The sequence below is a fragment of the Lampris incognitus genome, chromosome 2 (genome assembly GCF_029633865.1).
Source record: "Lampris incognitus isolate fLamInc1 chromosome 2, fLamInc1.hap2, whole genome shotgun sequence".
Lineage (NCBI taxonomy): Eukaryota > Metazoa > Chordata > Actinopteri > Lampriformes > Lampridae > Lampris > Lampris incognitus.
Window position 1 is genome coordinate 84,773,092 of NC_079212.1, and position 23,860 is coordinate 84,796,951.

Here is a 23,860-nt window from a genome sequence, read left to right on the forward strand (position 1 = left end):
TCATGTGTTGAGTAGCTTGCTTTAACCGGCATGCTCAGAGATGTGGTTGACCCACTTGCTAAAGTAAAGTGGTGTCACATTGAGGCGGGCTGGCATGTCTTGTTTCTCCAGTACTGACTGGACAGGTTTCTATAGGACGGGGAATGGGAATGATTGACGGTGAAGATGTTTGGGTGTTACTCACTTGGAGAAGCGCTCTGCGATGGCGTTGTGTGTCCCTCGGCCGCTGACCAGAGACAGCTCTTTGGCAGTGACACGCAGCGACTGCGATGCCCATGACTGTCGACTGAATGGACCCCTTTCCATTTTTGCCAACTGCTTTATTTTACCTGAAAAATAAACATAATACACAAAATATGTGTTACTAGACATGAGACGGTGCAGTATGTGTTATTAAACCTCTGATCAACTACAGTGTGTGTGTTACTGTACTTGTGATGACTGAGTGTGTGTTACGTACTATGTGTGTTGTTCAACCTCTGTTCACAGTGCGGTACTAGACCTGTGGGGACATAGTGTCTTATTAGCATTGTGATGCCACAGAATGTGTGTAAGTACACTTGTGATGATGTAGATTGTGTGTTACTAGACTTTTGATTACAAAGAGGGTGCGTTGTGTGTTAAGTGACTTGTGAAGACAGTGCTCTGACTATTGTCATTTCCTGGCCTTACGCCAATTCCGAAACCTCACAAATGTAAACCTCCTGCTGAGCAACATCAGAATGTCACACTGAACACACTTCTTCTTTCTGTGGCAGTCCATCGAAACGATGATGACTGTGATGCTGTTTAAGCTCGGCAAGCACGCCTGTGGGCCATCAGGCCCACATTAGAGTGACAATATCGTCCACATTTGTCACAGACGAATGTTGTTTGAGTTTGTCTGTTATGTCTTGCATGGTGGGCCTTATCATAGGCTTCCTGTCTCTTTTGTTCAACAGCTGTTCTCGACTGCCTTACTGTGGAGCGCCATCTCTGTCTGTCCAGGACCACTGTCTCCCAGCTGGAGTCATCTATGCCGCAGATCTTCATGTGGCAGTTGAGTACATCTTTGAAGCGTAACCTTTGGCCTCCCTGCTTCCTTTTTCCTCTGGCACAGCTCCCATAGAAAACCGCTTTTGGTAGGCGGTTGTCTGGCATTCTTCTCACGTGGCCGGCCCATCTGAGCTGGGAGGCTGTTATTAGGGCTTCAACACTGACAGTACCAGCACGTCTCAATACTTCCACATCGGGCACCTTGTCTTCCCATCTGATTCGCAGCAGCTTTTGCAGATGACGAAGCTATATGCTGGTGAGCTTCTTGATGTGCTTGCGATACAGGGTCTTGCATTCAGTGGAGTATAGTAAAGATGAGAGAACAGCTGTATTGTAGACCTTGATCTTTGTTGTCAGCCTGATGTCATGGTGGGACTAAAGTCCTTTGTGGAGGGCACCAAAGGCTTTTGTGGCCGCTTAGATTCTTCCATCCACTTCTAAGTCAGAGGAATTTGTATCTGTCACAGCACTGCCCAGATAGGTAGAGCACTCAGTGGTCTTCAGAGTTGCTCCATTAACCAAAATACTGGGCTGACCTTCTTTGGGGCTTTTCTGAGGGGGAGGCTGGTACAGAAGCTCTGTTTTGGAGAAGTTGATCTTCAGTCCAAAGAGGGTAGCCACTGAAGAGAAGTGGTCTACTATTTCTTGCATTTCTCCAGGATCGCTGGCAACCAGAGCTGAGTCATCTGCATAGAGAAGCTCTTGAACACAGCGTTCTCTCGTTTTGGTAGATGCCTTGAGTCTCACAAGATTGTAGAGGTTTCCATCTATTTGGGTCCTGATGTACAAGCCACCTCTCAAGTTAGCTGACATTGTTTCTAGGACTGCAGCAAGATATATCGTGAATAGGGTCCGTGCAAGCACACATCCCTGCTTCACACCATGCTTGATGTTGAAAGCATCGCTGATGTTTCCTCCAATTGATACTTTCCCTGTCATATCATCGTGGAAAAGTGTGATGATGCTGATCAGTTTTTTTGGGGTAGCCATAAGTCTCTAGCACTTTCCACAGTGTCTCTCTATCAACAGTGTCAAACGCTTTTGAAAAGTCCACAAAAACAATGTAAAGTGGCTGGTGCCGTTCGGTCGCTTTCTCTTGGAGTTGTCTCAGGGTGAAGATCATGTCTGTGGTGGCTCTACCAGATCTGAAACTACGTTGGCTTTCAGGCATCACTTCTTCTGAAAGGATCTTTATCCGGTTCAGTATGACCTTAGCCAGGACCTTTCCAGCACTCAACAGAAGTGAGATCCCACAGTGGTTTCCACAATCGCTTCGTTCACCCTTCTTGTAGATGGTCACAATCAAAGGATCTTTGAAGTCTTGAGGAAGGCATAGGTTCTGCCAGGAGGCATTAAAGAGCTTTATTAGTTCTGACTTAAGTATTGAGCCGCCATACTTCAGGATGCCTGATGGCATGCCATCTTGTCCTGGTGCCTATATGCAAACCTCTTTCTGAGCAACATCAGAATGTCACACTGAACACACAGTGGCTGGGAAACAGCGATCCTGTTTTAGTGTGACCATCAGCTACAAACATCCTTTGTCCCAAAACATAACTGCTTTTGCCCACAACATGAGCTGGTCTCTAGAAGTACAGTAATTCAAAACAGAGGAGTTTAAAATGGAGGTCAAGAATTTTGAAGGCCAATTCCATGGATCCATTACTGGGAAGTAATTTAGGACACTCAAATGTAGCTGAAATCCAGCTCACAAGCAATTTTATCTCCAAGGAGATATCTATATTCCCTTTGATTTATACATCATAGAGTGGATTACCATAAAACCATAAAAGTATGACAACTTGAGACAGATTAAATATTGACATGCTCAGCCAACAGTAGTAAGCCTGGGCCAGTCATGCAGACATCAACCTCTTCAGTGTGTCTTCTGAGTAAGTTGCATTCATTAAAGCCAGTGACGATGACAGCGAAGATGAAAGTGAAGATGACAGTTGGAATTTTGTGGCAGTTCAGTTCAACGGCGGCATGGTCTGTACATACAAAGCCAGACTGTCTGCTCTCTGACGTCACTGATCTGTCAGTCAATTATCTGTTCCTTGTCCAGTAGTCCATCTCATAGAGGTCATCACACACACTTGCTTGCTGGTTGTCCATCGTGCCCGATGATGACCATCTTCTTCTATTTGTGGGTCCTTTGAGGACTCAGATAGCAGAAGATACCTGCGCAGAGATGGTTTTTAAAGTGGCATGGGGGGTGCGCTTCTCCCAACGCCACATGACTTGATTGTAGAGGAGATGGTTCCGATGGCAAGGGGGATCCCTAGACGACCGGCACCTCCACACAACTGCAGGGGGCTGCCGGAAATCCAGTTTTTCGGAAACCGCCTCGAAGCGTGCCGCCACAGCTTGCTTTTCTGTTGGGGTAAGCTCCCTTAGCCTTATGTCTTCCAGACTCACCCACAAGGCAGCGGGGCAGTGGTTGATAGGTGCCAGGGCGTGTCCACCAGGGTGGGCCTGCACACCATATCTCTGGGGCCCACTGCTGCTCCGAGATCCCCTGCCAAGTTAGCCTGGGGCCGCAAGACCCCAGTTACCATGTGTGGCCACGGGGAGGCCTGGCAGGAGTCTTGGTGAAGGAGAGGCTATGTACTGGCAAGGGAAGGCTTACACGCTAGGATGCTTCCCTATTCGCCACAAAGGCTAGCCAGCGGCAGCAAGCTAAGGGCAGGAAGACACAAGCGGGTTGGAAGAACACATGCACCTTCCCTCCAACTACACACTGCTGCACTAGACGCATCACAACACCCTGTGTGTACATCACACACACACACACACACACACACACACACACACACACACACACACACACACACACACACACACACACACACACTCACACACACACACGATAATTTCTAAAATACAGTTGTTTGTGAACAACTGCAAGCACATACACACACTCACATTCACTTGCTTTACACCCCCCCCCCTCTAAGTTCAAACTCACACGATCTTGGGCCTCTTAATTATTTTAATTATGAGATAATAACATAAGATTCATGCTGTTGTGCTGTTATTTTCTGAATCTCAGCATATCGTCTTGACTAGAAGGAGATAAATTGCAAAGACCAACATTTACAAAGTGCTAGTAAGTGGCTGGAGTTAGAACAATATTGCCTCACACACACATACACACACATACACACACACACACACACACACACACACACACACACACACACACACACACACACACACACACACACACACACACACACACACACACATACACACACATTTTTAACAAATGCTAGGACTGCCAAAGACTTTTGTCTGGAGAGGAACAACAGTCAGGAGAAAACTCAGGTCCTCGGGATGCATCATCATGCCCTCCTTTCCTACATATTCCTTTACTACATATTGTTTTAGTGCATATTCCTTTACTGCATATTCCTTTAGTACATAGTCCTGTGCTACATATTCCTATACTACATATTCCTTTACTACATATTCCTATACTACATATTCCTTTGCTACAGATCCCTTTACTACATATTCCTTTACTACATATTCAATTACTAAATATTCATTTACTATATATTCCTTTACCACATATCCCTTTACTACATATCCCTTTACTACATATTCCTTTACTACATAATCCCTTTACTACATATCCCTTTACTACATATTCCTTTACTACATATTCAATTACTACATATTCATTTACTACATATCCCTTTACTACATATTCCTTTACTACATATCCCTTTACTACATATCCATTTACTACATATTCCTTTACTACATATTCATTTACTACATATTCCTTTACTACATATTCCTTTACTACATATCCCTTTACTACATATCCCTTTACTACATATTCCTTTACTACATATTCAATTACTACATATCCATTTACTACATATCCCTTAACTACATATCCCTTTACTACATATTCCTTTACTACATATCCCTTTACTACATATCCCTTTACTACATATTCATTTACTACATATTAAATTACTACATATCCCTTTACTACATATTCCTTTACTACATATCCCTTTACTACATATTCCTTTACTACATATTCAATTACTACATATTCCTTTCCTACATATTCCTTTAGTACATATTCCTTTTCTACATATTCCTTTAGTGCATATTCCTTTAGTACATATTCCTTTCCTACATATTCCTTTACTACATATTGTTTTAGTGCATATTCCTTTACTACATATTCCTTTAGTGCACATTCCTTTACTGCATATTCCTTTAGTACATAGTCCTGTGCTACATATTCCTATACTACATATTCCTTTACTACATATTCCTATACTACATATTCCTTTGCTACATATTCCTTTACTGCATATTCCTTTAGTACATATTCCTTTACTAAATATTCCTTTAGTGCATATTCCTTTACTACGTATTCCTTTAGTGCATATTCCTTTAGTACGTAGTCCTTTACCACATATTACTTTAGTACATATTCCTTTACCACATATTCCTTTAGTACATATTCCTTTACTATGTATTCCTTTAGTACATATTCCTTCCTTTACTACATATTCCTTTACTACATATTCCTTTACTACATATTCCTTTAGTAAATACTGCAAATTCCTTTACTACATATTCCTTTAGTTTATGTGCCTTTACTATGTATTCCTTTTGTACATATTCCTTCCTTTACTACAGATCCCTTTTGTACATATCCCTTTACTACATATTCCTTTAGTACATATCCCTTTACTACATGTTCCTTTAGTACATATCCCTTTAATCTATATCCCTTTAGTACATATCCCTTTAGTACATATTCCTTTAGTACATATCCCTTTAATCTATATCCCTTTAGTACATATTCCTTTAGTACATATTCGTCATGCTAGTTATTTCAAGGTTAATCTTCATTTCCGTGCTCTGTAGGACAATGCTATCTATACTGCTCACTCTGGGTATTATTCCAGTATCACTCAGAGACAAACAAAATAATGGAGACCAGCGGTGTGAGGACTTTGGACTGAACTGAACTGAGTGTCAACAGAGGCCTGGTTCTGTTACACTGGAAGACTTACAATGACTCACAAATACAGAAAATGCAAGAATGCATCCACCTGTCATCAACATTCTGTGGCAAATTCAAAGACTATCGTATGAGGGGTGCTGGTGTGGAGGCCCTCTGCTGACCGGTGTCTTGTTTTCACCCTGCACACTTTGCTTGTCTACATGCCGAATCACACAGGACTTTGGAGGGGGTGATAAGGGCCAGGTGTGCCTCATTGCCCAACTGGGCTGCTCCTCTCTCTCTGCCTCCACACCAATGTTTAATCTGCGGCCCAGCTTGCTGCACAGCATAACTGACTCAGAAGAAAAAACAAAACACTGATTTTGTGTGATTATAATTACATCACAGGAAGGTCTTTGAGCTTTATATGGGCTCCATAGTTATTCATTTTACTCTGGTCTCACATGTAGGTCATTCTTGACCCTCCGTGTAGTGATCTAAGGTATGTTGGAAACCAAATTGTACGCAAGAGAATGTAAAGAAAAATATTCAAAATCTACGTCTCATAGTAGTTGGCAAGAGTATGAGCACTTGACTGTCCAGTGCAAACTGACCAAATGACAAAACCCATCACTTCCTTAACTTCAATACACTACAATTCTCACATATCCCATATGCATCAATAAGAATCTTCTTCTTCTCCTTTCGGCTTATTCCCTGTTTTTCAGGGGCCGTCACGTTTCCGTCGGTACCCTGTGAGGGCACAGCACCAATGGCGGCCATTGTTAACCTGGGCCTTGACTGATCCAGTTTCCAAAACTCTTTCCAAATCCTCTTCCTATCCACATTAGCACATGTTCCCTCAGTTTGTTTTCCCTGGTTTTTATTGCTTTAACCTTTTCTTGTCTGAGGCAGATACAAAGTTTAATGGGGGGGGGGGTGCCAGTTGTGACCAATAATGTTCCAGGCAGGTGACATTAGAAGTGAATGTCAGTGAATCTACAGATAAATATGACCTTAAAAATAAGAATTTTTAAAAAATTGTAGTTGCGTTGACATTTTCAGTCACCGAATGTCACAAGATTGTGTGTCTCTCACGATGTTATCCTGAAGTTCAATTTTAAACTTCAGCAGAAGGCGGCCTGACCTTTAACCTTCACTTTCAGACAGCTCCTCCTGTCCACAGTAACACATATACCCACAACAATCGCCAATATGGCACATAACAAAGGCGCACAACAACGGGTTGAGGTGAGGTGTGTCTCCTTTATAAACCTAATAATGCCAGATATCAGGTGTATCTTGGACGTGCGCCAGACATGTCACTGCAGCAGAACTGCACTTCTTCTTCTCCTTCTTCTTCTTCTTCTTCTTCTGGACTTTGCCCTGGCCCGGTGATAAGCAGCCGGTGTTACACCAGTACTCAGTACACCAGCACAGGCGTGTCAGGGTGTGTGGAGGAACGGGTTCACACTGAGCCCACATTAATAACTAGTCATCACCTGCTGTCTGCTTTTAGTCCACGGCCCCTCTTGGCCGCAGGTCCGGCGTGTCAGCGTGGTGGCGGGTTTAGACGGTGTCCTGGACTGAACCAGCAAAACGCTGCCGCACGTCTCTCTGGTCTCCCGAGGAGAGTTCTCGGCTCAAGCCTCGACTGCTGTGAGCGGAAAACACGTTCAAACTCCCCCCGCGGGAGGACAAAAGCGCAGATCTCAAACCCAGAACTTTCTGGGAGTGGGACGAAACAAGTTCACTACATCCACCAGTCCACCCTAACCCACTGTCGACCCGGTTTTGTAAAATAACGCCGGCGGTGTTTTACTTCTACATGGCTTGCTAAGTCTTACCTGCGAGCCCTCGCGACGACGCGGCGCTGCCGGACCCGACGACACCTGACACCTCAGCGCAGCCGCGCGGGCCGGGCGGAGGCGCGCGGAGGTGTAACGGCAGCGGCGGGGAGGGGACATGTGACGTTCTGCACCAATGACCGAAGGTAGTGCGCTTGGCCTACCTGGCGTGTTCTGTGTAGGTGTGCGCCTCCCCCCTCGCCCCCCTCCCCCCAGGCAGCAACTCTTCTTCGTCTTCTTTCTTCACCGCACTCATTTTCACATACAGAGGTACGAACGAAGACAAGAGAAGGCAAAAACAAAAGGATTTCATTTCACCATGCCAGCTCAGGAACTCAAAAGTCTTAGCAGCTTTTTGTTTAGGAAATTAAATAAAATGGTTCTATATTCTTTTTAAAGCACGTGACACATTTTTGTTGCCACAAGACACGCAACGTGGTTATCCAATATTTCATCATCCATTATTTGGTAGAGATCAGATCTTGTTGGTTGTTTCGGAGAGAAGATTTTCCCGGGAACGCCGGGTACCCCTGCTACTTCCTTAATGAAGTGCAGGAATGTGGCTTGGTTCCTGACCATTTCTTCTTGGGAATATGGAATTTTCCAAAAATAATAACTAGTTGTATGATATACAGCATGTTATTTCCAATCTTGTCTTTTTTTGGGGGGGGGGATTTCCCCCCTTTTTCTCCCCAATTGTACTTGGCCCCTCTGCTGATCCGGGGAGGTCTGCAGACTACCACATGCCTCCTCCCATACATGTGGAGTCAACAGCCGCTTCTTTTCACCTGACAGTGAGGAATTTCACCAGGGGGACGTAGCGCGTGCGAGGATCACGCTGTTCCCCGCAGTTCCCCCTCCCCGACCGACCAGAGGAGGCGCTAGTGCAGCGACCAGGACACATACCCAGATCCGGCTTCCCACCCACAGACACGGCCAATTGTGTCTGTGGGGACGCCCGACCAAATTTTCAACCTTATCTTTACTAAGATACAGCATTACACCCAACATATATATTTCAACATTCATGTGAAGTCTCTTCTTTTAGAAAGTTGGATCCAGAACATTCTTGAATACATACACTGGAAGAATAGATGGGATAATACACTCCTTTTCTAGTCCACAAAAATCACACTGATAATCAATATGTAGTTTGAATCTTTCTAACACACGCTTTACCGGATGAATTCTATGCAATATCTTGAAAGACACTACTTTAAACCGGTTATTGATACAGTATTGATCACAAACTGTCCATGCTTTCTGCCACCGCATATCATTAATCAATGAAGACCAGAAACATCTAGAAGATGGGACAGTGACACCACTGTGTGTTTGTTCTGGACTCTGTTAGTTATTGTTTAAGCTTAGGCCTTTATTCTGTCGACGGACTTTTATTTTGAAGTACTTCCTTCGCGACCGGCAGGAAGTGTTATACAGTCTTACCAGCGCATTGTGTGTGCCGCAAAAGGTTATCCGCCATCCTTGATTCTTACATCTTGATACACGCAATGTTTGTAAGTATTTCAGTTCATGTGGCCTATATTTACTACAGCATTACAAAGTCTATCCCATTCATTTATCGTTTTATCTGTAGTATGTTATGCCGTGTTGGTTTGTGCTAGCTTGCTATGTGTTAGCATGTTCCCTTTTGCTAGTCATATGTTACGTTATACCTATCTGTATATTGGCTAGTCTACAGCTCTTATTTTGTGCACTGAGGTACTCTTATTTGTACTTTTGATAAGTCTTATGTGTTCATTTTGTGTACTTACTTTGTAGTACCTTCAATTTTGTAACTGCGGTGTTATATTGTGTTTGTATATTTCAGTTTCATCTTTTGGCAAGTAAACATCATAAACTTCACCCCGCCTCCTGAAATGATTGATTGCTGAAGAGTTTAGCTGACTGGATGGTTGGGTTATTGCTCAGATCCTCCGAGACCATTACAGTGAAAAAACAGCATATCATCAAGCCATAAGAAGGGAGCGGCTGGATAAGAGACTGAAGGACCATCATACAGGCACTGAGCAAGCCTCCACGACACCCTCCCCTGATGTCCTCACTTCAGTGAGCCCACACATCTTCTCTCACCATGGCAGAAGGAGGCGCACATGCTAAAGTGCTAGAAGGATATACCACAGAAGAGGACCTCCACTCATTATGTTCTTCTTCCTCCAAATCATCAAGTAGTTCCAAATCATCACTCATCATCGCCAAAGCACGAGCCAAGGCTGAGGCATGTATCGCCAAGAGGGTCTATGCTCAGAGGGAGATGGAACTTAAACTACAGAAGGCCCGTCTGGAAGATGACCTAGCAGTGGAAAAGGCTGGCATAGAAGCCACCCTAGAGGCTCTTCAAGTAGAAAAGGAAACGGATGCTGCACGGATTGAAGCAGAAATACTGGAGTCAGGTTTGATGGAGCAAGACCATCAGTCACGTAGCAGTAGAGCCTCTAATCATCTCTCACCCCAGACATGACTTCAGCATATAAAACACTATGTACTGGACCAAGCCAGCCTGAAGTCCACCCATTCAGCTCACACTCCTCACCTTATCATGAGCTCCAAGTCACAAGTCACACCCAGCAGCCTGCTACATCCATCCCACTCGACAGACCCCTTCCCATGAAAATGGAGCCACTCTGGCAGAACAATGGAGGAGCGGACAAGGGAGATCAACAACGACCCCTCAGTGATCCTAATAATAACCAGAACAGAGCGGTCAGCCCAGGCACCCAACACCTCCACCACCAATGACCTCGTCAGTTTTCTTGCATGGAGCCAGTTGGTGACCTCAGGGTTGACCAATTTCGATGACAAGCCAGGGAATTACTGGGCGTGGAAGTCCTCCTTCAATGGAGCCATCACAGGCCTGTGCCTGTCAGTGGGAGAAGAACTTGATCTTCTCATCAAATGGCTTGGCAAGGAGTCTTCGGAACAGGCACGGAGACTCAAAGCAGTCAACATCAGGCACCCTCAGGTCGGATTGATGATGGCTTGGCAGAGACTGGAAGAATACTACGGCTCACCTGAGGCAATCTAAAGGGCTCTCTTCAATAAACTTGAAGACTTTCCAAAGGTGATGCACAAAGACCCATACAAGCTCCATGACCTGGGTGACCTGCTCCTAGAAGTGGAAGCCACAAAGAGGGATGGCTACTTACCCGGCCTGTCTTACCTGGACACCTCCAGAGGAGTGGCTCCCATCGTCAAAAAACTTCCATACAATCTTCAGGATAAATGGGCATAATTTGGATCCACGTACAAGCAACAAAACAATGTGGCCTTCCCTCCATTCACTGTGTTTGCTGACTTTATCCGCAGGGAAGCCAGAGTAAAAACAGATCCCAGTTTCAACCACCCACCATACTACACAGCACCTGAAAGGAATGAGAGGTCAGACAGACAAGAGAAGACCGCTATATCAGTACACAAGATGCAAGTGTCTCCTACAGAGAAAACTGAAGATCAAAAGAAAGATATTGACCCTGGAAAACACTGCCCCATCCACGATAAACCCCACCCACTGCGGAAGTGTAGAGGCTTCAGGGAGAAGACTCTAGAAGAGCGAAAACAGTTCCTCAAAGACCATCACATATGCTTCCGGTGCTGCTCCTCCACAACCCACCTTGCTAGAGACTGCAACATAGAAGTGGACTGCAATGAATGTAGCAGTGACCGTCACACCTCAGTACTCCACCCGGGTCTGGCTACCTGGAAGTCCAAGTCGTCACCTCCCACTTAAGAGAATGGCGGGGAGGGAGCACAAGTGGACAACCAGGAAGTCACCTCCAACTGCACTGAAATATGTGGAGAAGGAACGAGTGTGGAGGCAGAAGGCAGATCTTCGAACGAGTGTGGAGGCAGAAGACAGATCTTCGAACATGCTCGAAGATCTGCCTAGTCACCGTTTATCCTGAAGGATGTCGGGGGGAGTCCAGAAGGCTGTATGCCATCCTGGACAAGCAGAGTAACCATTCCTTGGCAAACACCAGAGTTCTTCATCATCTTCAAGGTAATGAGTAGTCCATCGCCGTACACACTCAAGACATGTGCAGGACTCAAGGAGACAGCCGGCAGAAAGGCCTGGGGCTACATTGTAGAGTCAGCAGACGAGAAGGTCAGTTTCCCTCCCCCCACACTACTCGAATGTGATCAGGTCCCAAACAACCGGTCAGAAATCCCAACCCCCAATGCCGCTCACCACCACAGGCACCTGAAACGGATTGCAGACGAGATCCCACCCCTGGACCCGGATGCAGGCATACTCCTGTTGCTTGGCAGAGACATTCTGAGGGCACACAAAGTCAGGAGCCAGATAAACGGTCCTCATGATGCCCCATTCGCCCAAAGACTGGATCTTGGATGGGTCATCGTTGGCGATGTGTGCCTTGGAGGAGCACAGAAGCCACCTCACATCAGAACTTTCAAGATCTCCATTCTGGAAAGTGGACGCCCCACCTTTCTCAGCCCATGCAGCAGCCAGGTCCGGGTGAAAGAGACATTTGCCCACAGCTACCCGGTGTCAGCTGCCCTAGACAGCACACGGAAGATGCTCGACAGAGAGAACCTGGGTCAGTCGGTCTTCCTTCACACAGCCAGCGACCACAGGCTTGCTCCTTCGACCTGAGATTCCTGCAGATCATGGACAATGAGTATCGCCAAGATGAGTCTAAAAGCTGGGTCGCACCTCTACCCTTCCAGTCACCACGGAAACGACTGCCTAACAACAGGGAGTATGCCCGAAGCCGTCTCAACTCTCTCTGCCTCACTCTGCCTCACTCTAGACAAGCAGCCACAGATGAAAGCCCACTACGTAGAGTTAATCAAGAAGATGCTTACCAACAAACATGCAGAGATCGCTCCACCCCTACAGGAGGGCCAGGAGTGTTGGTATCTCCCATTATTTGGAGTCTAACACCTAAAGAATGCAGACCAAATCCGTGTGGTTTTCGATTCCAATGCACCTTACGAGGGAGTCTCTCTCAACGACATGCTCCTCAGGGGCCTCGATCTCAACAATAGTCTTTTGGGGGTGCTCATGAGATTTCGGAAGGAACCTGTCACCGTCACTGCTGACATTCAGCACATGTTCCACTGTTTCATAGTACATGAAGACCACAGGGACTTTTTTTGCTTCCTGTGGTTCCGCAATAACGACCCCGACAGTGATATTGTGGACTACAGGATGCGCGTCCATGTCTTCAGCAACAGCCCATCTCCTGCAGTCGCCATATACAGCCCGAGGAGAGCGGCCAAGGAGGAAGAAGAGACCTTTGGTAGCGATGTGAGAAGGTTCATCGAACGACAGTTCTATGTAGACGATGCACTGAAGTCTTTCTCTACCGAAGCAGAAGCCATCAGTGTCCTCGGACATGCTCAAAGGATGCTTGCAGAGTCGAACCTCAGGATGCATAAAATAGCCTCCAACAGACCTGCTGTTATGGAAGCATTCCCTCTGGAAGATCGTGCTAAGGATGTCAAGGACCTCAACCTTGTTAGTGATGACCTTCCCCTTCAATGCAGCCTCGGAGTGTCCTGCAACATTGCCTCAGACACGTTCACATTCCAGACCATGGATGAGAAGAAGCCCTTCACCCGTAGAGGGGTGCTGTCTACGGTGAAGAGCCTATACGACCTCCTCGGTCTCTTAGCCCCTGTCATAGTACAAGGCAGGCTGCTCCTGAGGGACCTCTCCAAGCAAGCCGAGGACTGGGACAGAGTGGACAAAGTGGAGAGACTCGCTAAAAGACCTACAGGACCTCCAGATACCCTGCACTTATACGTCTTTCTCACCCTCTGGCACTGTACTCAAGGAGCTTTGTGTCTTCGCAGATGCCTCTACAAAGGCCATTGCAGCAGTAGCTTACCTGAAAGCCACCACTGAAAAGGGACAAACCGAGGTTGGCTTCATCTTTGGAAAAGCCAAGCTGGCACCCCAACCAGACCTCTCAATTCCTAGACTGGAATTGTGCGCAGCAGTACTTGCAGTCAAGATCGCAGAGTTGATCATCGAAGAGATGAACCTGGAGTTCCATCGCACCACATACTACTCAGACAGCAAGGTAGTCTTGGGGTACATTCATAATCAAGAAAGGCGGTTCTATATCTACGTAAACAACAGAGTTCAGAGGATCCGGCAGTCCACATCTCCAGACCAATGAAGGCATGTTCCGACTGACGACAACCCAGCTGACTATGGGTCTAGGCCTATCCCAGCAACTCTCCTGAGCAGCACGACATGGCTCTCTGGACCAGCCTTTCTTCGGAATCCATCTCCCCACTCTTTTGAACCCCAAGAGACATTCAACCTCATCAACCCTGCCTCTGACTCCAATGTGCGCCCTGAGGTTGCTGTGAACCTCACCTTAGTCTCTCAAGACCTGTTGAACCCCAACCGCTTCGAGTGTTTCTCAAAGTAGACCGCTCTCATCCCCACAGCTGCACGCTTGATCCATATTGCTCGCTCCTTCGCCCTGCCTGCCCAAGAGGGCAGCTGCCGTGGATGGCATATCTGTCAAAGAGGCCCCTCAGAGGAGGAGCTGGATAGAGCCAAGATCCTTGTGATGAAGAGCGTCCAACATGAGCTCTATGCTGAAGAACTGAAGGACATAGCTTCCAAACAAAGTCCTCCCTCTTGGAGTAGTCTGCTGAAGCTAAACCCTATCATCGACAACCATGGGCTCCTCATAGTTGGAGGCCGTACAGCTCAGTCTAAGCTAGCAACTGAAGAAATGAGCCCCATCATCATCCCAGGTCGTCATCACCTCGCGACCCTGCTCGTGCGACATCACCACGAGGCCGTAAAACACCAAGGGAGGCACTTTACAGAGGACACTGTCAGAGCAGCTGGGCTCTGGTTGGTCGGAGCTAAAAGATGCATCAGCAGCCTTCTCTTCAAGTGTGTCACCTGCAAGAAGCTTCGCGGGAAGACAGAACACCAACAAATGGCAGATCTGCCTGCCGAGTGCCTCCACATAGTCCCTCCATTCACCTGTATGTCGGTGTGGATGTCTTCGGACCATGGGACGTTACCTCACGTCGTACCAGAGGAGGACACGCCAACAGCAAAAGATGGGCTGTCGTGTTCTCATGCATGTGCACAAGAGCCGTGCACATCGAAGTAATAGAGACTATGAGTGCCAGCAGTTTCATTAATGCCCTGAGGAGGTTCTTTGCCATGAGAGGCCCAGCGAAACAAATACGCTCAGACCAAGGCACTTACTTCATCGGCGCCTGCAGAGAACTCAAGATGGATAAACCAAGCTCCAGCTCAGAGACTATGGAGAAGTATCACCAGGAGCACAACTGTACTTGGGTATTCAACCCACCCCACTCTTCTCACATGGGGGGCACATGGGAGCGCATGATTGGAATCGCCCGTCGCATCCTCAACTGTATGCTCCTTCAAGGTGGATCATCGCGTCTCACACACAAAGTCCTGACTACCCTCATGGCTGAGGTTACTGCAGTCATGAATGCCAGACCCCTCATCCCAGTGTCCTCAGACCCAGAGTCTCCTCTCATACTTACTCATACTATGCTCTTGACCCAGAAGACATGTGTTTCCCCTCCCCCTCCAGGGGACTTCGGGGCAGGAGATCTTTTCAAGGAAGAATGGAAATGGGTTCAGAGTCTAGCAGACATCTTTTGGAGCAGGTGACGAAAGGAGCATCTCCACACACTTCAAAGCCGTCGCAAGTGGCAGGACAAGAGGCCCATCCTCCAAGTAGAAGATATTGCCTTAATGAAGGACAGTCATGCCAAAAGAAACCAGTGTCCTATGGCTATGGTTGTGAAGACGCTTCCAAATCAGAATGGGATGGTGAGGAAAGTAGACATCAGAGTCGCCAAAGAAGACACCCAGAAAGTCTTCTCCCGCCCAGTCTCCGAAGTGGTCCTGTTGCTTTCTACAGAAGACTGATAAGCTGTTTTGGGTTTATTTGGGCTCCCTAAAAGACCCCAGGCGGGGAGTGTTCTGGACTCTGTTGGTCATTGTTTAAGTTGAGACCTTTATTCTGTCGACAGACTTTTATTTTAAAGTACTTCCTTCGCGACCGGCAAATTGTAATCAGGAAGTGTTATACAGTCTTACCAGCGCATTGTGTGTGCTGCAAAAGGTTATCCGCCATCCTTGATTCTTACGTCTTGATACACGCAATATTTGTAAGTATTTCAGTTTATGTGGCCTATATTTACTACAGCATTACAAAGTCAATCCCATTCATTTATCGTTTTATCTGTAGTATGTTATGCCGTGTTGGTTTGTGCTAGCTTGCTATGTGTTAGCATGTTCCCTTTTGCTAGTCGTATGCTACGTTATACCTATCTGTATATTGGATAGTCTACAGCTCTTATTTTGTGCACTGAGGCACTCTTATTTGTAGTTTTGATATGTCTTATGTGTTCATTTTGTGTACTTACTTTGTAGTACCTTCAATTTTGTAACTGCGGTGTTATATTGTGTTTGTATATTTCAGTTTCATCTTTTGGCAAGTAAACATCATACACTTCATCCTGCCTCCTGAAATGATTGATTGCCGAAGAGTTTAGCTGACTGGATGGTTGGGTTATTGCTCAGATCCTCCTAGACCAGTACAGTGTTCCTAATATTGTTGTTAGAGCACTTCTCGTTCAATATATTGGTTTCACCCATATAAATATTTCCCACAGAATCTTCAAAATGAAAAGGTATAGTAAGTTTCGTAGAAGTATAAGGACACTTTCTGGTACAGCATGGAAAACAATAGCATCCTCCTTTGGTTTTATAGGTATTTTGAATTTATCAAGAAATCCTTTATAAGATAATAAATAACCATTTAGATTAAGTAACTGGCCAACTGTCAGTTTTCCATTATTATACCAAGTGTGATGGAAAATAGTCCTACTTTTATATCAGATGTCTTTATTGTTCCATATGAAGTATCTATGAAGTACATATGAAGTACCGATGTACATATGAATTACCTATGAAGTACATATGGGGTGAAAAGTTATGTTTGTAGGCTAATAACAAGCTGTCAGTGCTTGCTGATGAAATGTTGCCAAGTTAATCGGGATTTTATTGGGGGCGCCCTGGTGGCTCACCTGGTAGAGTGGTACCACATAAGACTGAGTCCTGACCGCAGTGGTCTGGGTTCGAATCTGGTCCAGGCCCTTTGCTGCATGTCATCCCCTGCTTTTCCTGTCTCTCTCTTGCCTATTGCTATCTAATAAAGGCAGAAAATGCTAAAAAAATAAATAAATAGGGATTTTATCAACAGAAAAGTCACATTTTAGTAGGAATTTGATACCACCATCCTCAGACTGTTCCTAGTCAAAAACCGTCATCCCAACAACCACGGCCCAGCAGCAGCGCCTTAATGATTTTAGACATAATGCAGCAGTGTGAGTTTACCCTCTGGTAGGACAGCAGTCGCAGGACGCGGGGAGGAACAGGACTTAATGTGGCCAGAAGGGAAACTATCAAAGTAAGAAGCTCAGGTTTCGGTGAGATCCTTGATGTACACTGAAAATCTTACGCTGCAATCTGCACAGCAAATGTCTTCTAGAGTTTGTGGTTTGACACCAACAGTGAAGTTCTTTGAGTCTATCAGAGGCAATGGTGGGGCTACTCACTCTTACAGCCCCCAGTAAGGGTGGTTATATGCTGTCCAGTAAGAATCTGGTCTTGGTAGGCGTCATAATTACTACAACGTAGAATGAAACGACATGCACAACAGCAGAAAGTGCAGACTGGTGATTAGTTTTGAATATGTAACTTTAATGAATATATTTCCTCTAGGATGACGCAGTGGTTAGCATGGTCGCCTCACAGCAAGAAGGCTCTGGGTTCGAAACCCGGGGTAGTCCAACCTTGGGGGCCGTCCCGGGTCGTCCTCTGTGTGGAGTTTGCATGTTCTCCCCGTGTCTGTGTGGGTTTCCTCTGGGGCTCGAGTTTCCTCCCACAGTCCAAAGACATGTAGGTCAGGTGGATCGGCCGTACTAAGTTGTCCCTAGGTGTGAATGTGTGTGAGTGTGTGTGTATCTGTGTGTGTGTGTGTATGTCGGCCCCGTGTGATGGTCTGGCGGCCTGTCCAGGGTGTCTCCCTGCCTGCTGCCCAATGGCTGCTGGGATAGGCTCCAGCATCCCCACGACCCTGAGAGCAGGATAAGCGGTTTGGATAATGGAAGGATGGATGGAAGGATGGAAGGATGGTTGGATGGATGGATGGATGGATGGATGGATGGTTGGTTGGATGGATGGAAGGATGGATGGATGGTTGGATGGATGGATGTTTCCACTACTAAAGGCCGTGGTGGTGCAAATGAGGATAGCAGGTTGGCATAATCAACAGGCCCAGTTCTAGACCACACTGATGGGGGGGGGGGTTATGAGATATTTGAGGGGGAAGCTTAGGGTGTCTACCTTGAAGAAGAAAAAACACTGTGCCTTTCATAGACTTGGCCACTCTATGGATGAAACTGTTGTTGCTTCTCAGTGTCTCCCCCAGTGTTCACTTCCCAAGTGTTCTTATTTGTTTGCGTGGTTCAGGACTCAATAAATGAATTAGGTTTAACTTTTCATCAATTAGGACCAACATAGAGCTGGATGAGGCCTGAAATAAAGGCATGACGCATCTTGAAATTATTTAATTGCAGCATCTAAATTTCTTTCCAAAATCTACTACTACTACTACTACTACTACCACTACTACTACTACTACTACTACTACTACTTTCGGCTGCTCACGTTAGGGGGCGCCACAGTGGATCATCCGTTTCCATCTCTTCCTGTCCTCTGCATCTTCCTCTGTCACACCAGCCACCTGCATGTCCTCCCTCACCACATCCATAAACCTCCTCTTTGGCCTTCCTCTTCTCCTCTTCCCTGGCAGCTCCATATTCAGCATCCTTCTCCCAATATACCCAGCATCTCTCCTCCACACATGTCCAAACCATCTCCATCTTGTCTCTCTTGCTTTGTCTCCAAACCGTCCAACCTGAGCTGTCCCTCTAATATACTCGTTCCTAATCCTGTCCTTCTTCATCACTCCCAGTGAAAATCTTATCATCTTCAACTCTGCCACCTCCAGCTCCTCCTCCTGTCTTTTCATCAGGGCCACTGTCTCCAAACCATACAACATAGCTGGTCTCACTACCATCTCGTAAACCTTCCCTTTAACTCTTGCTGGTACCCTTCTGTCACAAATCACTCCTGACACTCTTCTCCACCCACTCCACCCTGCCTGCACTCTCTTCTTCACGTCTCTTCCACACTCTCTATTGCTTTTGAACAGTTGACCCCATGTATTTAAGCTCACCCACCTTCGTCACATGTACTCCTTGCATCCTCACCATTCTGTTGTCGTCCCTCTCATTCATGCATATGTATTCCATCTCGCTCGCTCCTTTCAGTCTCATTTCTTGAGTGCACATCTTGTAAACCTTCCCTTTAACTCTTGCGGGTACCCTTCTGTCACAAATCACTCCTGACACTCTTCTCCACCCACTCCACCCTGCCTGCACTCTCTTCTTCACCTCTCCCCTGCACTCCCCGTTACTTTGGACAGTTGACCCCAAGTATTTAAACTCATACCCCTTCGTCACCTCTACTACTTGTATCCTCTCCATTCCTCTGTCCTCCCTCTCATTCACACATACTATGTACTCCGTCTTGCTCCTAGAGTTTCAATGGCCATGTGTACTATTCACAGAGGATTGCTCAGTTGCTTTCAAACCCCAAAACACGCTGTGCCAGAAGTTGGTCCACCCCGAGGATTGGGTCCCCCGGCACAACCAGAGCAATATAGTGCACGCAGTTAAGCGCCAGGAGGATTGCCATGACTTGTGCATCGGAGAAACTAAACATGCTGGCCAAAAAAAAGATGGCACAACATAGGAGGGCTAACACGTCAGACCAGGACTCCACAGTCTACACCACCTACACAGTCTACACCATCTACAGGCCAGTGGCCACTCTTTCAAGGATGAGGATGTACACATCCCTGATAGAGAGGAATGCCGGTTTGAAAGGGAAGATGGCTGCGTGAATTCGCGTTTGTGGCGGCCTCACCCAGGGCCGTCCATGCAGCGTCTTTGTCCATGTCTGCGTCTAAGTTTTGTCTTCGTTTGATGGCTGGGAGAGCGGAGCAGGCTAAGCTAACTGCTAGCCCATGCAGACCGGCAGTTCTGGTAATACTGAGGGCGGTCTGGCGGTGGCGGCTTCACCTGGCGTTGACTGTGGTGTTTTTGATGTCGTCGTGAGGGGTGCGGGGAGGTGTGTTGAGGGTGTCTGGCTGGGGGAGCCGGCGCTGGATTGGCTGAGAGAGCTTGGTCTGCCTCGTCCGGTGGGCCAAGGGACCACCGCCCCTGCCTGGAGCTGCGCCCGAAGAGAAAACGCCAAGGGTGGTCTGACAGGACGCGCGACAGTCATCCTGGCTGGCGTTACTTCCCTTGGACAGTGATTTTTTTTTGTAGGTTGGATACGTATGTGCGTCAGTTTGGATATATGTGTTCTTGTAGTTTTTGGATGTGTTTTGTCTTTGTGTTGTATTGCTGTGGGCTGTACGCAAGTGCATGAAATGACAAATAAAGTGTTTCTGATTACTGAACGGGGATTCCAAGAGGCCATCTATTGCGAAGAGGGAACAGCCGTCCCTAAACCGGGGGGGGGGGGGTAAGAGTACATATGTCACCATCTTACAATGCTGTGATTACGACCATTCAGAAGTCCTTTGTGAATAGTACACATGGCCATTGTAACTGTGGTTAATGGTCACACCATTTGCATATGAAACTGGTGGTTGGTTTGGGTCGTTATGCAACTGTATTGTTTATAAGGGTGGGGGTACCTGCAGCCACTGTATTGTTTATAAGGGTGGGGATACCTGCAGCCACTGTATTGTTTATAAAGGTGGGGACACCTGCAACCACTGTATTGTTTATAAGGGTGGGGACACATGCAGCCACTGTATTGTTTATAAGGGTGGGGACACCTGCAGCCACTGTATTGTTTATAAGGGTGGGGGTACCTGCAGCCACTGTATTGTTTATAAGGGTGGGGGTACCTGCAGCCACTGTATTGTTTATAAGGGTGGGGACACCTGCAGCCACTGTATTGTTTATAAGGGTGGGGACACCTGCAGCCACTGTATTGTTTATAAGGGTGGGGACACCTGCAGCCACTGTATTGTTTATAAGGGTGGGGGTACCTGCAGTCACTGTATTGTTTATAAGGGTGGGTGGGGGTACCTGCAGCCACTGTATTGTTTATAAGGGTGGGTGGGGGTACCTGCAGCCACTGTGTTGTTTATAAGGATGGGGGTACCTGCAGTCAGTTTAGAGTGAAGAGGTGACTTGGATGATGATGATGATGATGATGATGAAGCAGCAGCAGCGTGTGTGTGTCAGTACACGTCGTGTGCAGTTGAAGTGAGTCAGCCTTGTGGGATCCACGGCCCTACAGCTGATACGGTACTTAACAACCCTGCACTCCTGCGCATTTTGTGGTTTGTTTGTGTTTACATTAAGGTCCCCAACGAAATGACCGACACACACACACACAGCAGACATGGTCACGCGTGTGATCATCCGGGACGCTGCTTAAGATACAACGCGTTCTGTGCAGTTCGGACCCAGTAACCGGCCCGCCACCGCGGCTGGGCTTGAAAGCGCGATTTTAAAGTAAATGTGCCACTTGATGTGTGGAGCCCCCCCCCCCTTTATCCGGGAGTCAGCCGAAAGCCGCGCACACGAACACGGGCCCGCTTCGCCGGGAGTAAGTGGACGGCGGTGCGCCCAGAGTCCGGCTCACGACTGGGGCGGAATAACCAGCGGGACGGTACGTGTCCTCTGGGGCGAGGACGTGGGGACGCGGGCGGCTGGAAGACGCCGCGCCGGCGAGGAAGACGCCGCGCGCGCTGGTGAGGAAGACGCCGCGCGCGCCGGTGATGGCCCGCTTCTCCTCGCTTCAGAAGCTTTTCCTGTGTGGGGGGAGTGGGCTACATCCTGTGGCGTTTCCTGTGTTTGTAAACTAGACGGCATCGAAAACGGCGGACGAGTGAAACGTAAAGGTAGAAAAATAACCGTCTCCTCCTCGCGTCGATGCGTGGCGTTTTGAGCGCGACGAATGCGTTTGTTCTGTTCCAGAAAACGCAAGGCTGGCGCCGACATTTAAACGGGATTTTTTACAAAACCGTACGTCGTTATCGTTAGCCGACGCTAGCTAGCTAGCTCACTCAGCACGGAGGGGGGAGGCGCTCCTAACGACGGCCATCACGAAGGCTTTTGTGGCTGAATCCTTTCTTAAACGATCGGGAGACTGCGTTCGGGTCTTTTTGGCTACTGTGTATGAATACGGATTTTATTATAGTGATAGATATTTTAGTAGAGGCCATAAATCGACCAAGGAACAGCGAGGGACACAACGTTGTCCGATTGCAAAGGCTGGGGCGAGGGCGCCAGCGAGTAGCTCGGCTGGCCAGCTAACGTTAGCAAACTGGTTTCAGTCGGGCTCGCAGATCTGGGGCGCTCAGGCCGAGCCTGTCTAGCGCGACGCAAACGGCACCTATGTACTGGTGAGACGGCATCAGCCTTTCTCCCACGATGCTGGTCGACGGCAACTATCTAGCTGTGCAAGACATATGAGAGTTAACCACCGAAAACGAGGTTTGGTTAGCATCCAAACGTCAAAAGGAATAGCTGCGGGGCGCAAGGTAACCTTAAGGAAAATGTCTCCAGCTTTCTTGCGTTAACTTTTGTCATCCGTTAATGTAGTTGCTGCACTGTTTTTTGCATGAAAATGAACAAAAGGAGGACAGGGAACCATAACACACCATCTGCAAGCAGACCGAGCCTCGCCGAGGCTGCGGCGACAATGTTTCTCAGTACTAACAGTTAGGTAACGCTTGGTCAGTAAATATATAAGGCCTCCCAGAAAATAGAGGGGTTAGTTTAGATGTAGGTTAACATGTTAATGGTATATTCGCTGAGATAGGCTTTGTTATATTTTTTCACGAAGCCCCAGTATCTGTCAGATAGTAGATTAAATACTGAGATTATGCCGTTTGCCGTGTGTAGTTAATGGTATTTGCGACGCTAAAGACGTGTGTGAGCTCTGCTCTCCTATTTGGATAATTCCAAGAATCTGATCGCGAGTTGGGATGCGTTCACACCAAGACCAGGGCGATTGTGGGTACAAATGCAATTGCTATAATGAAATGTGTTGTTTGTAAAGATCTTGGGAAAACAATTTGTCTGTGTAGGGGGGGGGGTCGTCGCCCTCCCCCAGTCTCGCTAGACTACAATAGAATAAGCGGATTTGCAGCAAATCTTGTATCTTTGCTAACCTCGCTGCAGCAGTTACTTGCTAGGAGCTTGGCAGCAAAGCGAAGGCACCGTGGTGCCTGAAGTTGCCGTTAGGTTGAGTGCAGTCTGCGGGCCCGGAGACGCTAAGAGCATCTGCTCCTTTCAACCCGTCCCTTCTTCTTATTGTGGTTTTAGTTTTCCTGCGGAAAAACACGTTCACTTGCTTTATTTATCATACCTGTTCTTGATTGTGAATGTTACACGAACTGAAGCCACTTTTTTAACTTTAAGAAATGTCAAATTAAGATGGATAAGACATTAATTTTTTGGTTAATGCTGATAAGATTTATCATGTTTGTTAGAATGTTTAGGTGAGAAGCAGTGACAGTGTTTTCATTCACTTGATCAGAAGTCTTTTTTTTTCTTGCATGGCCTGTGGATGTCAAGTTGCATTTTCATCCTTTTTAGTAGCATGCATACGTTTTTTTCCATTAATTGAATGAACCAAATTCAGTTTTAATTCTTTTTTTTTCTTTTTTTTAAGATATGTTTAGGTTATATACTGTAGTGTGATGCACCTAGCACTTAAAATTCGATTTGTACATTGTATCAGTTCTTTTACGTTTGTGTATGTTGTGCTAATATATAACGTATTTGTACAGTTAAACTATTTACTGTTTGGCATCTTTTGTTGAACCAAGATGAA

At 46.7% G+C, this 23,860-nt stretch overlaps 2 protein-coding genes across 18 annotated transcripts in view; one reads left to right on the forward strand and one right to left on the reverse strand.

Moving 5' to 3' along the window:
- The window catches only part of LOC130106922 (LIM domain and actin-binding protein 1-like), a 31,577-nt gene extending 23,619 nt beyond the window's left edge, over positions 1-7,958 (reverse strand). For both annotated transcript variants that reach the window (XM_056273243.1, XM_056273242.1), the window contains exons 1-2: positions 7,864-7,958; positions 185-329 (exon numbers count right to left, since the gene is read on the reverse strand). In XM_056273243.1, the coding sequence (XP_056129218.1) occupies positions 185-306 (122 nt within the window). In that variant the 5' untranslated portion in view covers positions 307-329; positions 7,864-7,958. The remainder of the gene's footprint in view (positions 1-184; positions 330-7,863) is intronic.
- Positions 7,959-21,578: 13,620 nt separating this feature from the next.
- znf740a (zinc finger protein 740a) overlaps positions 21,579-23,860 on the forward strand; it is a 33,876-nt gene continuing 31,594 nt past the window's right edge. For 14 of the 16 annotated variants that reach the window (XM_056273280.1, XM_056273287.1, XM_056273290.1 and 11 more), the window contains exon 1: positions 21,779-21,920. The gene's annotated coding sequence lies outside the window, so the exon portion shown is untranslated. The other 2 variants (XM_056273281.1, XM_056273282.1) reach the window with 2 other exon arrangements.